A 13,320-nucleotide genomic window follows, 5' to 3' on the forward strand; every position below is an offset into this window, starting at 1 on the left:
TGAATGGCCAGAGGTGTTGAAGCTGTAGGGTTTACTCTTTGCTGTTGCTCTCTTCTCTGAGCAGCCCCACCCTCTACGGCGAAGCCTGAATAACACTGGCCATCTCGGCCTCCTCTGCATACTCAGGTCCCTTCTTCCCCGAGACTCATGAGGCTGCCAGGGCCTACCCCAGTTCCTCTCAGGGAATGTCTGAGGAAGCCTTCCTTCTCCACCTGTCTGCCCCCAGCTAAATACACTGCAGTTGAAGCGTTCGTCCGAGGGATGTCTATCAGCTGGTGTGTCCTTGGCTCCAATGAGCCCTGTGCCTCTTCTGCCTGAGCCCTGTGCCTCTTCTGCCCACTCACTCATTCAGCATAGAGCAGCAGGCCAGAGAAGTTAGACAGGATCATTTTAACTCAGGGGTCTAAGACTTCTTGAGTCACCGGCTGATGCCAGACAAGAGCCTGCAGTTCCTGAGCGGAAAAAGCAGAGGTCTCGTTTCCTGTGCTTCTGCAAGAGATGTCAGGGAAAGGGAGCCAGATCATCTGCCTTTCGCTCGTTCTTTGGTTCTGGAAACCTTGCCTTGACCAGGCTTCGCAGGAACTTTCTGTACACATTATTCCTTCAACAGACACAAGCTGAGGGCCTGTGGGGCCCAGAGCTTACCTCTTCTGCTGCGGTCAGTTAGGAAGACTGAATCTGTGTAGGCAGAGAGGGTCTCTGAGATCTGAGAGGGGAAAACTTGAGGATACAGCAGTAACCGACAATGAGCAGGACACATTTCTCACTCCATTCTTCCTAGCGTCCAACTTGACCTTTGGAGGATGACGGGCTAATGTGAGGCCATATTTCTGGGGATGAGTGGGGTCTTGGCACCTCAGGACTCCTCCCCAGCTTCTCTTCTTGGAATATGGGAAAGCATCCTCTGCTGAAAGAGGTCTTAAGAGGCTAGGCTACCTCCTCGGCCCATCTAGCTGCAGCCCACTGAGCACCACCGTGTGTGACACGGCCTTTATCTTAACCAACTCTCTGCTCCTTGAGGCTTACAGTAGAAAAAGGCTTGTGTTTTGCTTACCCTGTTGTCTACTGTACTTTTCCAACCCAGTGTCCAGCCTGCCATATGTCAGATGGACAGAAGGCAGAAGTGAGGGGTAGAACCTTCTACAGAGTGGCCTTAACCACCCCCCAACACTCCTGGTTCTTCCTTAGACACAGATGCTGCACTCCCAGGCCTCTGGCCCATTCTCTATGCCACTTCTATTTCCCCCATTCCCTGAGGGATGTGCCTACCACCCTCACAGCTCTTCCCACCCAGTTGTAATCCAACCCTCATGATGCAATGTCTCCCAACAGCACAGCGCCTACAGCGCACCATTGTGGGGACCGGCTCTGTCCAAGCCTGGTAAGTACCCAATCAGCCTTCATCACAGCCTCATGCAGTAGGCACTGCAAAGGCAAAGTAGCTTAGGGATTTTTCCAGGGCTAACCCTCAAATCCCAGGACCTGGTGATCTCTCCCAGATGCTGTTCACTTTCTGGAGTAACAACTAGATGCCGATGACCACACACGCTACTGGACCACCTAGGTATCTCCCAGGCCACTAACCCTCCAGACTCTCTTGGGCTCATAATCATCTCATTCTAAAAGACACCCACCATCTCCATAACAGATCCAGCCAAATTAGGGTAGGAAGAAGGAGGTAGGGCCTGGTCCATAAAGGCTCCCTTTCCCAGAAGAGCTTTGACAATGTCAAACAGAGTGCACACCACACCCTCACAACTCTCTACTAGAAAAACACCTTAAGGTTTCAGGCCTGTCAGAGAAGCTGCTTCTAAAGGTGTCCCTTCCCTTTCATTCACTGGCCACTGATGCAGTTTCCTGAGGGTTCTCAGAATTGCTGGAGGATCTGCCAATGGGTACAAAAGGGAAAAGAGGACCTGCAGGTTCGGTAACAAGACCACAAAGCAATAGTGGAGGTGTGGGGCTTCCACAGGAGCACAGAGCAGGCATCTGCCTCTGGCCTGGCTCTATGGGAGTAGGAGAGAGGATTGCTGGGGGTGTGAAGGCTGCGTTGTGTCCCAGAGAGTCTAATCAGGGTCCTTCTTAATTCTCACCTCACCCTCAGACCACCCCGAGGACTCCCAATCCTAGGGTTCCTTCATGAACTCCAGTTCCCATCTGGGACTCAGATTCAAAGATGAAGAACACTCTCTTGGGACAACTGAGGTGGCTATTAAGGAAATGTTTCTGCTATAGCCCGGAGATGGAAGGAAAGCCCTGACAAGTCAGACTGTCTTCCTGTGCCTGGGTCACCTGGCACCTATCCTGGGCTGCTTGACATTGACCAATCCCTGCTGAGTGACAGCTCAGTTGGGTAGAGGGAAGTAGGGTGGCCACTTCTTTTGCCTCCTCCTATATGGGCCTTTCCTCTTGAAAGGGCCCAGAGTTGTCAGCTGCCTCCCCTTCACATCCTTCAAAAATCCGATAAGACACCATGCACTTTAAAATGGCTTTGCAATGGGTACCCAGCCCACTTCCTCCTTCTGCTATGTTGGCCAGGCTGGCCACCACGAGGACAAACCTCCACCCAGTATCCTCAGCCTCCAGCTGGCCAAATCCTCCTTGCTGTGGGTCTCTGTGATCGCTTTCTGCTGCTATGAGGCCCTTTCCCTCCCAACCACCCAGCTCATGTCTCTGTGTGTTTCAAGCCTCAGCTGGCATCCCCATTCCTCGGTGAGGCCTGCACCCATTCTCCAAGCAGAGATGTTCCTTCCTCTGCTCACTCGCCCTCCTGCGTGACTATGCTGTCAAAGTCTGCCTTTCCTACTGGCTTCTAGGCTTTGCCTCCTCTCTTTCCCACGTGACAGGACAGGATATCCTGGGTGCTCTTTGCAGACTAACGAAAGAAGCTGTAGAGGTGGCCTGCTAGATAGCCATGGCCACCATGGACTGGAAGCCAAGAAGAGCCCCACAATCCTGCATCTTTCTCTGCAAATATGGGAGCCACCTGCCAACACTGGCCAACACTGCCCTGTCCTGTATGCTGGTGCCCCACTTCCTTCCTCCCCCACATCTATAGATAATGGAGACAAATGCAAGTCAACAAAACATAGTACAATCTAAAGCCCCTGGTAAGGCAAGCCCCGCCCTGGGGTTCTGTGCCCTTAAAGGAAGAAAGCAATCTCAAGTGTCCCACAGTTTATAGATCCAGGCCTTCTTTGGAACAAGGTTTCTTTCTTCAGGTCCCCGCTAGGGTGAGGGTGACCCCGTGTGGTTTGGATGTGAAGTGTCCCCAATTAGCTGAAGTGTTGAAGTCTTTGTGCCCAGCTGGTGGATCCAGTCATTGAGAGGTGAATGGACTCTGGTCTCATCAGCGGATTAATCCATTGCTGGAGCCATAATTTGGTGACATTTAGGAGGTGGGGTCTTGCTCAAAGTCATTCATTAAGAGAATATTACTGAAGGACATTGTCTGTTGTTCTGCATCCTGGTCCTTAGGGAGTAAGTGGTTTACCCTGCCCCATAGCTAAGCAATGGATTCAGTCATCCATGAGATAAAATAATTGAAACTACAAGCCCAAATAATCTTTCCTCCCTTGTCTGGCCAAGTACTTGTCGCAGTGACCAAACACCTACCACACTGCACCAGTGCCCTTCTAATAGATTCTTCAAACTCCACCCAAAGGGGTGACAAAGGGAAATGGCAGCCAGCACGAGACCTTCTGAGAACCCCCACCCTGGCCTCTTAGCAGAGGGGCAGTCTGTGAAAGCATGGTGCAGACCATGTCCTCTTTAGTGTGAAATCCAGGGGGCTCATTCTTCTAACACATTGTTTTTTTGAGCTGTCAGCAGTGATGGTCCATGAGCCACCCTAAGGCACACACTCCGGCCACCCAAGGGCCAACCTCAGTCTAACAGTGAAACTTCCAGCCACGGAGGGGCTGGTCCTCACTTCCAGAACACAAGTACAGAGGATCAGATGGCTAGGTGGCGCCCGTGATGGACCATCCCATCCCTTGGAGGTGCTGGCTCTTCTCCCTTCCCCTCTGCAGCTCACCCTGATTTCAGAGTCGAGTTTAGAGTTCTCCTTTTCTGTCAACAATCTTTGCATGACATCTGCTCTCACTGTTCTGTTCTTACTCCCCATCAAGAAACAGTGAGTCCCTATTACAAAGCAATGGTGGCCCAGATGGGACCTTCTGTCTGAGCTCATAGGCCCTTCCCTGTCTGGGAGCTGTGGTCAGAGAAGGACAGAGACCAGACTGAGCTTTGCTCGGGGATTCCCCATGAGGCAAGAAGTGGTACCAGGTCCTTGAAAAGAGTTTGGGTATAGATTCTATTTGTCGCATGGAGTCTGCTGCTTTTAGGACACAGTGTGGGGAGTTACAGGACTCTGCTGCAGAAGCTGGGCAATATTTTCTGGTTTGGCCAAATGAAAATGGCTGGAACCTGGCCAGCAGCTGTACCTGTGTCTAGGCGCTGGTCTGGTTCAAACTATCTGTTAGGAGCACCCGATTGGAGGCAGCCTGTCTCTGTTACCGGGAACTCTTCTCCCAGCTCACAAACCTGCTTCCTTTTCCCGTATGGCCTATATGAGCATCTGATTGGTCAGATTCAAAGCTAATCTTTTACTTCCGTTTTGAAAGAGGAAAAAAGAAAAAGACATGTTCTAGGAACGAGAAGTCACAGTGTTGGGGCCTAGTGGTTAAAACAAAAAAGAGGGTCCCTTGGTTTTGTCCCCATGGCAATTTCTCCTGCACAACCTTGGGGCATATACACAGGGTATGGTGAAATCCACTCCCCAACCCCTGGCCAAAGGTCTAACTAGGAAGTTTAGCTCAGCTGGCTCTGTTGGTTCCCGGCCTCTGAAGAACAAACAGATGTGTTCCTATTTCCATAGTGGTCTGTGGACTTAGGGTTTGGTAGTGGATGCTTTAACAGCCTCAATAATTTTCTGTGCAGAACCATAGCTGTCCCAGGTTGCCAGCGCATTCCATCAGAGGTTAGAACAGCAACAGGCTGACATGGGCCCCAGTTTGAGAAGGCACAAAAAGAAAAGGCTAAGGCAGGAGGGGCTAATGGGGAATCCTTCCTAACAAACACACGCAGCATGTAGCTATTTCTGGTTGCTCAAAAAATTAAAATAAAAAAAAATGAATGTCCAGGGGCCCTGACCTCAAACAGAGCCTCCACAGGCCTGAGTCTAGGTGAGTCTCCATGTTCTTAGGGGACCCTTAAAACAGTATGAGGGACCCCCTGTGGTAGACAAATAAAGGTTTAAATTCAAAGGAATCTGTGGCCTGTGGGTGTGTGGGAAGAATCCATCCAGATCCCAAAGCCACATGGCTGCCCAATACTACCATGGTTCTAATCAATGTTAAGTCTTCAAAAGCAGAACAAGGAAGGTGGCTGAACTAGTAGTGGGGCTTGGCGAGACCTTGGTCCTGACAGGAGCCTGTCTAAACACAGCCACTACTCAAAAGGTAGCAGCTGCTGTCACTGTCTCCAAGATAAAATGAGATTCTGTTTCAAACTCGTCCCCAAATCCTGGGTCCTCTCCAGCCGAAGTCAGGGTCTCTGGCTTGCCCCACTGTCTTTGGCAGAGTACCGGAGAGTGGTGTGCCAGAAAATACAACGTTTTTGTGCTGGCATGTCAGGTCGAATCCCGACTTGAACCATCAAAATGCTATAGGAGGCCACTTGGATTGATGATTTAGAAGACTCCAGTCTCTCACACAGGTTTGGAACAGTTAAAAAAAAATCTCCCCCAAATTCTACCAGGGCTACAGTGGCCATCACAACACTTCTGCTAGAGATGTTGTGTTCTTGACAGACTAACGCCTTTTGTAGTGGTAGATGAGAACCCATAAAGTCCCAAACCATCATTTCTCAGGGTACAGACAGACAGACAGACAGACAGACAGACAGACATGTCTGCTAAGGATCCAAACTCATCTCAAGCTAACTGCTTAACATGTTTAATAGTGACCCTTGGGCAATTCCCTTATTTCACAGGAAGTGGGCTCAGAAGCAGGTCTTCATCCCAAAGGAATGTTCCTCAGGAATGAGAGGCCAAAATGTCCCAGGGAGGGGGCAGTAAGCAGTGCGGTGACAACTTCAAGAGATTTTTCTGAAGAGGAAGGAGGCCTCTTAAGAGGGCCTAGGCAGACACAGCAGCTGCCCTGGGGTTTCTCATTTGGGAATTTTCTGGGGACGTGAGATTGACCCCAAGCCCTAGACCTCAGTTCTTCTCCTAGGTCTTCTCAAATATTTTTGTCTGGACAATATTTGAATGTCCCTCTGCCATTCATGGTGGTAGCTTTTCTTGGCAGCCCCCCCTCCCCGGGTGCCAGCCTGACCCACCTTAGCTGAGCAGGGCCCGGCTTTTGTCCTTCCAGGAGTAGCTTGGCATCAGGGATACACACCCTTCCTGCCCACAAAGCTTTTACCTGTTGGCCTTTCTCTGCCTTCAACTCACACTGTTCATCAGCGTTCCCTCAACAGGCCCTGGCTTCCAGAACCTCACTCAGGGACTCAGTATCCCTCATTGAGGAAAAGAAACTAAAAATGAGCAATAGAACCCATCTTGTCACTGATGAGTTACCACACCTGTTTAAACAAGGCTTTAGGGTCTGAGCCCTGTACTGAAGTCAGCTGAATTCCTGAGGTCCAAGGAGGGCAGGGTAAGGGACTCATGGGGCTGCTTTTCTCTTGCTAACCTTTCTAGCATCAGCCTGCACAGCTGTTGCCTTGTCTGTTACCCTTGGTTGGGGGTTACTGGTGATTTTTCAGAGTCATAGGAGACAGTTGATTTAGCCACACCCCCTCCAACTGTCGTTCTGAGGGGCATTGCAAATCTAAGAGCAAAATAGTCCAAATGCCCTGGGGATAGGCTAGGTGAGTCCGCAGAACTGACTATGTCCTGAGGTCATCTGGACAACGCTCATTCTCTGACCATCAGGTCATCAGTCAGACTTGGAGCTTAGTGGGGGCTTCCCAGGCTAGAAGCCAAAATGCCCGGCTCTAGGGAGGATGCCAAGCAGTTGGCCTGGCCTGTTCAGACCGTGAATCAGACTCTGTACATGGTGTTCAAGCCTCCTGGAACTGTCAGATGGGCTCCTTAGAGCCTTGGTGGGACTCTTCCCAGCAGCCCTTCTCGCTTTTCACATGATGCAGAGCCTGACTTCCATGGCTTGAGTAATGACTGACTGACTCCTCTGTAGGTGGCTCCAGGCCCAGTGCTTCTCAACTGCCCTCAGTGTCGGTTAGGATGGAATCCTCAGGGGTGAGGATCCCTCCTGACCTCCAGGCAGTGGCTGTTGGGAAATTGCCACTCAAGCCCCCCTCCCCACCCCATCCCAGGGCTTCTGGTTGGATTTCTCAGAGCACAATCCCTACTGAGGCTTGGGGGACAGTAATCCAAGGACAGGTCTGCCTTTGGGGAGGCGATTTCCCCCTTAATTAAGCCCCATGGTTGACCCAACTGGGGCCTAGTCTAGTTTTGTCATCTCAGTACCTTTGAAGTCTGTCCCCTGTCCACGAGGACCAAATCCCACAATGTCCCTTGGGACTTCCTTTGGAAGTTTCAATCGGCAGTGGTAGAGGGGCCTCTTGGGTGCAGATTCCCACGTCCTGAACTATGAGGAAGACCCCCTCCCTCTTCATCCCTGCTCCCCCCGCTGTTAGCAAGTTCTGCACACCTTCCCTACTTGACATTTTCCTGCTGTCTCTCCCTAGCCCATGGTCCTGCCTGGTGACATCAGGGAATCTCAACAAGCTTCTCCTCAGGCATGGGGAGGGGGCAGCATGCCTGGTGGCAGCTGGTCACTGTCCTCTGTAAAGCTCCCTCCCTTCAGGAAGCTGTTGGGAGTCCCAGACAGTTCCTCTACCCTTGGCTAAGCTTGGCCTCGTTTCACTCTTCCTTGAACCTTGGCACAGGCAGAGCCAAAAAGTCTTCAACCAGTTTACCCCTGGCTAGCTGCAAGCATGTCCATGATCATACAGTGTCCCTTCTTCTCCTCAGGCTGCCGAAGGCCACCAAGCTCAGGACTTCCAGGAGTTGGCAGAGCCCTGGGCCAGTTCCCGCCTCACAGTTTCCCTCCCCAAAGCCAGAGGTATGATTTTACAGCCTGTCTTCTGCTTGCCTTTCAAAACAAACAAACAAACAAAAACCAATCAAAAGAAAAAAAGACACTCATAGCTTTTTGTATTTTAAGTAGCGTTTTGGTTGTCATTTTGCTTTGTTAAACTGATAACAGTAAAGCATCCTCCTTTGCACCCCACCACCCCCTCCCAGAAATTTTAAAAGAGGATCCAGAAAAGAAAGTCTAGAATCACAATGTCTGGGAAAAATGGATCTTAAATTAGAATTCTGGGACTTTGTCCCTGAGCCAGACCATATCCAAGTGGTCAGTCAGCATTAAGATCAGGCTTCCAGAACTGCCCGCTGGGCATCTCCTTTTGACCCCCGTGGCTATTTAAGCCTTGGGGAAAGTCCTTAAATAGTGAATTTTTGTATATCTCTAATCTTACCCCATGGATTAAATTCCTGAAAGTGGGGTTCGGGGACAAGCAAGCCATGCCCCTGGATAAGGGAATCTTTGACAGCAAATGACCCATACAGGTGCAGGTGACCAGCAGAGTTCTCAGGAGCTCTTGGTGTTGGCTGACCTCTGTGTACGCATGGGTAACGGGCCTTTTTCATGTGCTTCTTTGATTAGCCTGGAGGCCATCTCTTGAGCTGCCTTACAACACGAGGAAGAAGCGTTCTTCATCTACAGAAGTCAGTGTTCACTGATGCAGCCTCAGTGTGCACAGGCTGACCGCTGACCTCCTAGTGACCCCAGAAGCTCACCGTCAATAGGAGTCCAGCAACACCAACCAGGGGATAAGGATACAGCTGGAGAGCTCAGGTCTCAGGGAGAGACCACAGCAGAGGGATGGACAGGTGACTCAATGAAGGAATGAGGGACGAAAAGGCAGTGGAGACCGGTCCAGGTAATATGACAGTTTACACAGAGCTGGTGATGGGTCCCTTGTGCCTCCCTTCAAAGAACCGAAGAGGACTGTGGCTTCATGGAGACAGGGCTGTGGCTGACCACAAGAGGCTTGGCAGGGAACTGTAGCTGAGAGAACCAGGCTTCTGGAGCTGGGCAGGCACTTCGGGGCAATTGTGGGATCGAGAGAATGAGGGGGATGAGGACAGTGGAAAAGCTGATATCCAGGTTCCTTGGGTAGTCAGGCTGGGTGCAAGCTGGCTGGATTAGCTCCAAGAGGAAGGACAGTTTGCATGGGAGAGGCCAGCAAGCAAGGGATAGGAGGGGAAGAGTGGGTGGGACAGACAATGATATCGCCTCTATTCTTGGCAAGACCCCTTTGGACTCAGTGACCCTCTCATCTTGAGTCTTCCTCTTCTTTTCTTGTCTGGTCCTCCATGCAACCTTCCAGACTCTGTTTCCCCTTCACTTCTACCCTAGGATTGGGGATAGTCACTTGAGAATGACTTTGGTGGCTTCCATGAAAAGATCGTAAGGGGGCCAATTTGCAAAGGAGAGGTTCGGCTTTTCTAGAGTCCTTTTGAGGTTTGTGAAAGCCTCATTCGAGCTTGGTGAGCAGGGCTACTAAGAGTGAAAAGTGGTGGGCAGAGTTCGGGATGCGACAGCCTGAAGGAAGCAAGACCTCCAGGCAGTAGCATGGCCACTGTGGCTTGGAAACTCAGAACCTTTAGCTGGGGCTGGAAATAGCAAAAAGCAGATGGGAGGGGCCCTAGCCAGGGTCGTGGTAGGGTCGGGCACTAGGTGACCAGATAGGACCTTGAGAACCCAGGTGGGCAATAGGCTTCTCAAAATGGACCACTGTTAAGGCCACCCACACTGCCTAGGCTTGACTCAGCCCATGGCACTGGGCAGGACAGGGCACAACAATGGCAAATATGCCCCACCCAGTAGAGGTGCTCCCCTCGACTAGGAGGCGGACCCCTCATGCTCTCCCCACTCACAGTCTTGCATGCTCAGCCATTCACTCAATCTCTTACTCCTCATTTGCTCTCTCTCTCTCTCTCTCTCTCTCTCTCTCTCTCTCTCCCTCTCTCTCTCTCTGTCTCTCTCTCTCTGTCTCTCTCTCTGTCTCTCTGTCTCTCTCTCTCTCTCTCTCTGTCACTGATAGTCACTCATTGCTTATCCCATAGTATCCATTCTTCCCTGTTACAGTGGGCACCCTCACTGCCAGGTTGTTGAGCGTAGGTCTGAAGGCAAACAGAGCTTTCTTTTCAGGAAAGGCAGGTGCTCAGAGGTCCCCAGTGCCATAGAGTTAGTGGGAGAGGCCACGTGAAGACTTAGGACAGAGATATAAAGAAACTTCAGGCAGGCCTGAGCCAGCAGGGCTTACAAAGGGTTGCAGCTAGGTGGGTAGGGCTGATCAGAGCACCCAGAACAAGGAGCCTTGGTGTAGGAGGAAACAGGCTGTGTATTAATTGCATGGCAAATACTGACAGAAGCAAAGAAGAAAAGTTAATTTTGATTCACATCTTTGGGGTCTCAGTCTACCATGGAGAGGAAGGCATGGCAGAAAGGAACAGCTCAGGTCGTGGCAGGCCAGGACACCGCAGAATGCTGGCACTCCATTCCACTCACGGTCTCCTTTCCTCCTCTTGTTCCACCTGGGGCTCCAGCCTATGCAATGGTGCCATCCAACATCTGGGCGAGGTCTTCTCTCCAGTGATCCCTTCCGAAAGCAACCTCACAGATTTACCCAGAGGTGTGATTGGCTAATCTCCTAGGTTCTTCTAAATCCATTTAAGCTGACAATGAAGGTAGTGTAGGCAGCCTGAGGTGAAAGTTTTCTATTAGAGTTGCAAGACAGGGGAAAGTGATGGAGAGTGGACCTCGGGACACTTGTGAGGATCCCACACCTGGCAGGGTAAGAGATGAAATAATTGGGAAACTGTCACTAAGGAGTCTGGTGTATTCCCCAACTTGGCAAGACTGAGCAGATGGGAAATTTGCTCAGGGATCTTAGGAGATATCCCGAGTATGGGTGAACCTGTAGCCAACACCCAAGATCAGGTGCTCTGAACTGTGGGCCTCCAGGTGGCCTTGGTGATACATAGGATCCCCAGATTCCTGCACCATTTTAATATGTTCAAGGAGAACCTCTGAAACCTATGTGTGGGTAGCATGGCTCATCCATGGACAAGGGGCTGAAACCAAGTTCAGAAGATGCCAGAAGAAAGGATTTTCAGGGTGAAGGTGGCAGGGTAGCTTTGGAGTCACCACCACACCCCATGTTAAGTAGCTGTCTTAGTCACTGTTCTATTGGTGTGAAGAGATACCACGACCAAGGCAATTCTTATACAAGAAAGCATTTGACTGGGAACGAGCTTATAGTTTCATATCATCGTGGCAAGAAGCATGGTGGACGAGCATGTTGCCACCAGGCAGGTTAACTCTGGAGCAGAAACTAAGAGCTTCATCCTGATCTGTAGACAGAAAGAGAGGGAGGCACTGGACCTGGTGTGAACTTTGGAAAACTTAAAGCCCACTGCCTGCGTTACACTTCCTCCAACAAGGCCACACCTCCTAATCCTTTTCAAACAGTGTCCCTCCCTGATGACAAAGCACTCAAATATATGAACCTGTGGGGAACATTTTTATTCAAACTGCCACCACAGCTGAGCAAGAAAGACTGGGCCAAGGCCCTTTGGATGTCACACTGCCCACAGGACCAACTGTGGTGTCTCTGGAGTGAAAGGGGAGGGGATGAGAAGGCTTGGGGTGGTTGAGAGACCCTGTGGCCATGCTCTGTCACCAGGTAGGTAAAAAACATCTATATTCTGTCTTTGCCAGGTGCTGTCCTCCAAAGAACCTCTGGCTATGGTTGGTGATGACTCCTCTCAGTCCCCACAGAGATCCACCCCCTCAGCCTACAGAAGGCCCAACCGCTCATTGCCCAAGCAGGAGCAAGAGCGGGAGCTTAGTGAGTGGGTGCACAGCAAGTGGGGTTTACAGAATGGACACACTGCTGAGAGCCTCCAAGAGCCCTTGGGATGATTGGGGGACTGAGACAAGGTGCTCACATCTATACAGTGTATGGGTTGGGGTTCACTCAGACTCTGACTTCCTAGAGTAGGGCACTGAGCTGACAGGACCTTGGACAGAGCCTACTTAGCCCTATATCACCCCCCCCCAGGAAGGACAGCAGGAATTTAACCACTATTCCTATATTCAAGAAGTCAGGTGGGGCAGACTATGTACCATTGCCACCCAGCTGAGCAGGGACTTCACAGCTTCTCGTGTGTCATCCTTGGTGCTCTGAGGACATGAGGGGTAGCCTGGATCATCCAAAGACTGCTAAGAAACGTCTGGGCTTACTCGGGGTCAGTGCCTGGCAGGTAGATAGCTTTTACTGCATGACCAAATGTGTGCAAACATGAACGATGGCTTTCAGAGGGTTGTGCAGTGTCTTGGTTACCAGCTCAGGATTGGTGAGTGATGCCCTCAGACACCAACAGCAGGCTCCTTTCCGTGGGAACTGTTCTGGACCAAGGCCAAAGCTCATGTGAGAACCTTGTACACCACTCCTGGTACCATATCCTATAAGGCATGGTTTGCAAAGGTTGAGTGACAAGAACCCTGTGAAGCAGCCCATGTGTGAGACTCAGTTGGACTTTATCTGGTTTTGCAGCCATTTAGAACTTTGTCTGTATAGCATGGTTGTAAAAACATTAGACAATGTAGAAATTACATACAATCATCATAAAACCTCTGGGGTTTCCCTGATGGCGAGGAAGGGACTCTCTATACGTGTGTATGCTAGTTTCTTATGGCAATGACAGAATACCTGGTATAAGCTGAGAAGGAAAGATGCTTTGGGGCTGTCTGAGAGTATCTGGTGCATAGTGGGCTGCTTTTCTGTGGCCTAACAGCATGGGGAAAGGGCCAGATAGGCAGAGCTTCTCACCAGATGGTGTGAGTCAGAGGCAGGGAAACAGGAAGGGACAAAGAAGACCCCCTCCAGGGGCTTTCCAGTGACATGCGTGCTCTATATTGGCCTCAAATCCCAATAACATTTTTAACTTATGACCCCATCAATGGTAGATGAAGCCAGTGAGTGGGTCAGAGCTCTCATGACTTTGCCATCTCGGTGGACCAAGACTTCAGCCCATGAGCCTTTTGGGGGGAGGGGGAACACAGAGAAACCCTAACCATGTGGCTCTAGACAGGCCTTCCTATTTGCTCTTAGTTTTTCAGAGAAGACTCACGCCCCAGCCACATGTCTGTAGGATGCGCTGTCTTCCTTCACATATTCTTGTCTCTGTCTCACGAGAAGACAGCAAAGTCCAGT

At 50.7% G+C, this 13,320-nt stretch overlaps 1 protein-coding gene across 1 annotated transcript in view; it reads left to right on the forward strand.

Annotated features, from left to right (window-relative positions):
* Nucleotides 1-1,318: 1,318 nt before the first annotated feature.
* Nucleotides 1,319-13,320, forward strand: part of LOC126503482 (maestro heat-like repeat family member 5) — a 43,577-nt gene continuing 31,575 nt past the window's right edge. The window contains exons 1-3 of the mRNA XM_050145192.1: nucleotides 1,319-1,381; nucleotides 8,003-8,093; nucleotides 8,603-8,665. Coding sequence (XP_050001149.1) covers nucleotides 1,319-1,381; nucleotides 8,003-8,093; nucleotides 8,603-8,665 — 217 coding nt within the window. The remainder of the gene's footprint in view (nucleotides 1,382-8,002; nucleotides 8,094-8,602; nucleotides 8,666-13,320) is intronic.

Source organism: Alexandromys fortis, unplaced genomic scaffold, assembly GCF_014885135.2.
Source record: "Alexandromys fortis isolate MF-2015 unplaced genomic scaffold, M_Fortis_MF-2015_v1.1 scaffold_2_1_26212458, whole genome shotgun sequence".
Lineage (NCBI taxonomy): Eukaryota > Metazoa > Chordata > Mammalia > Rodentia > Cricetidae > Alexandromys > Alexandromys fortis.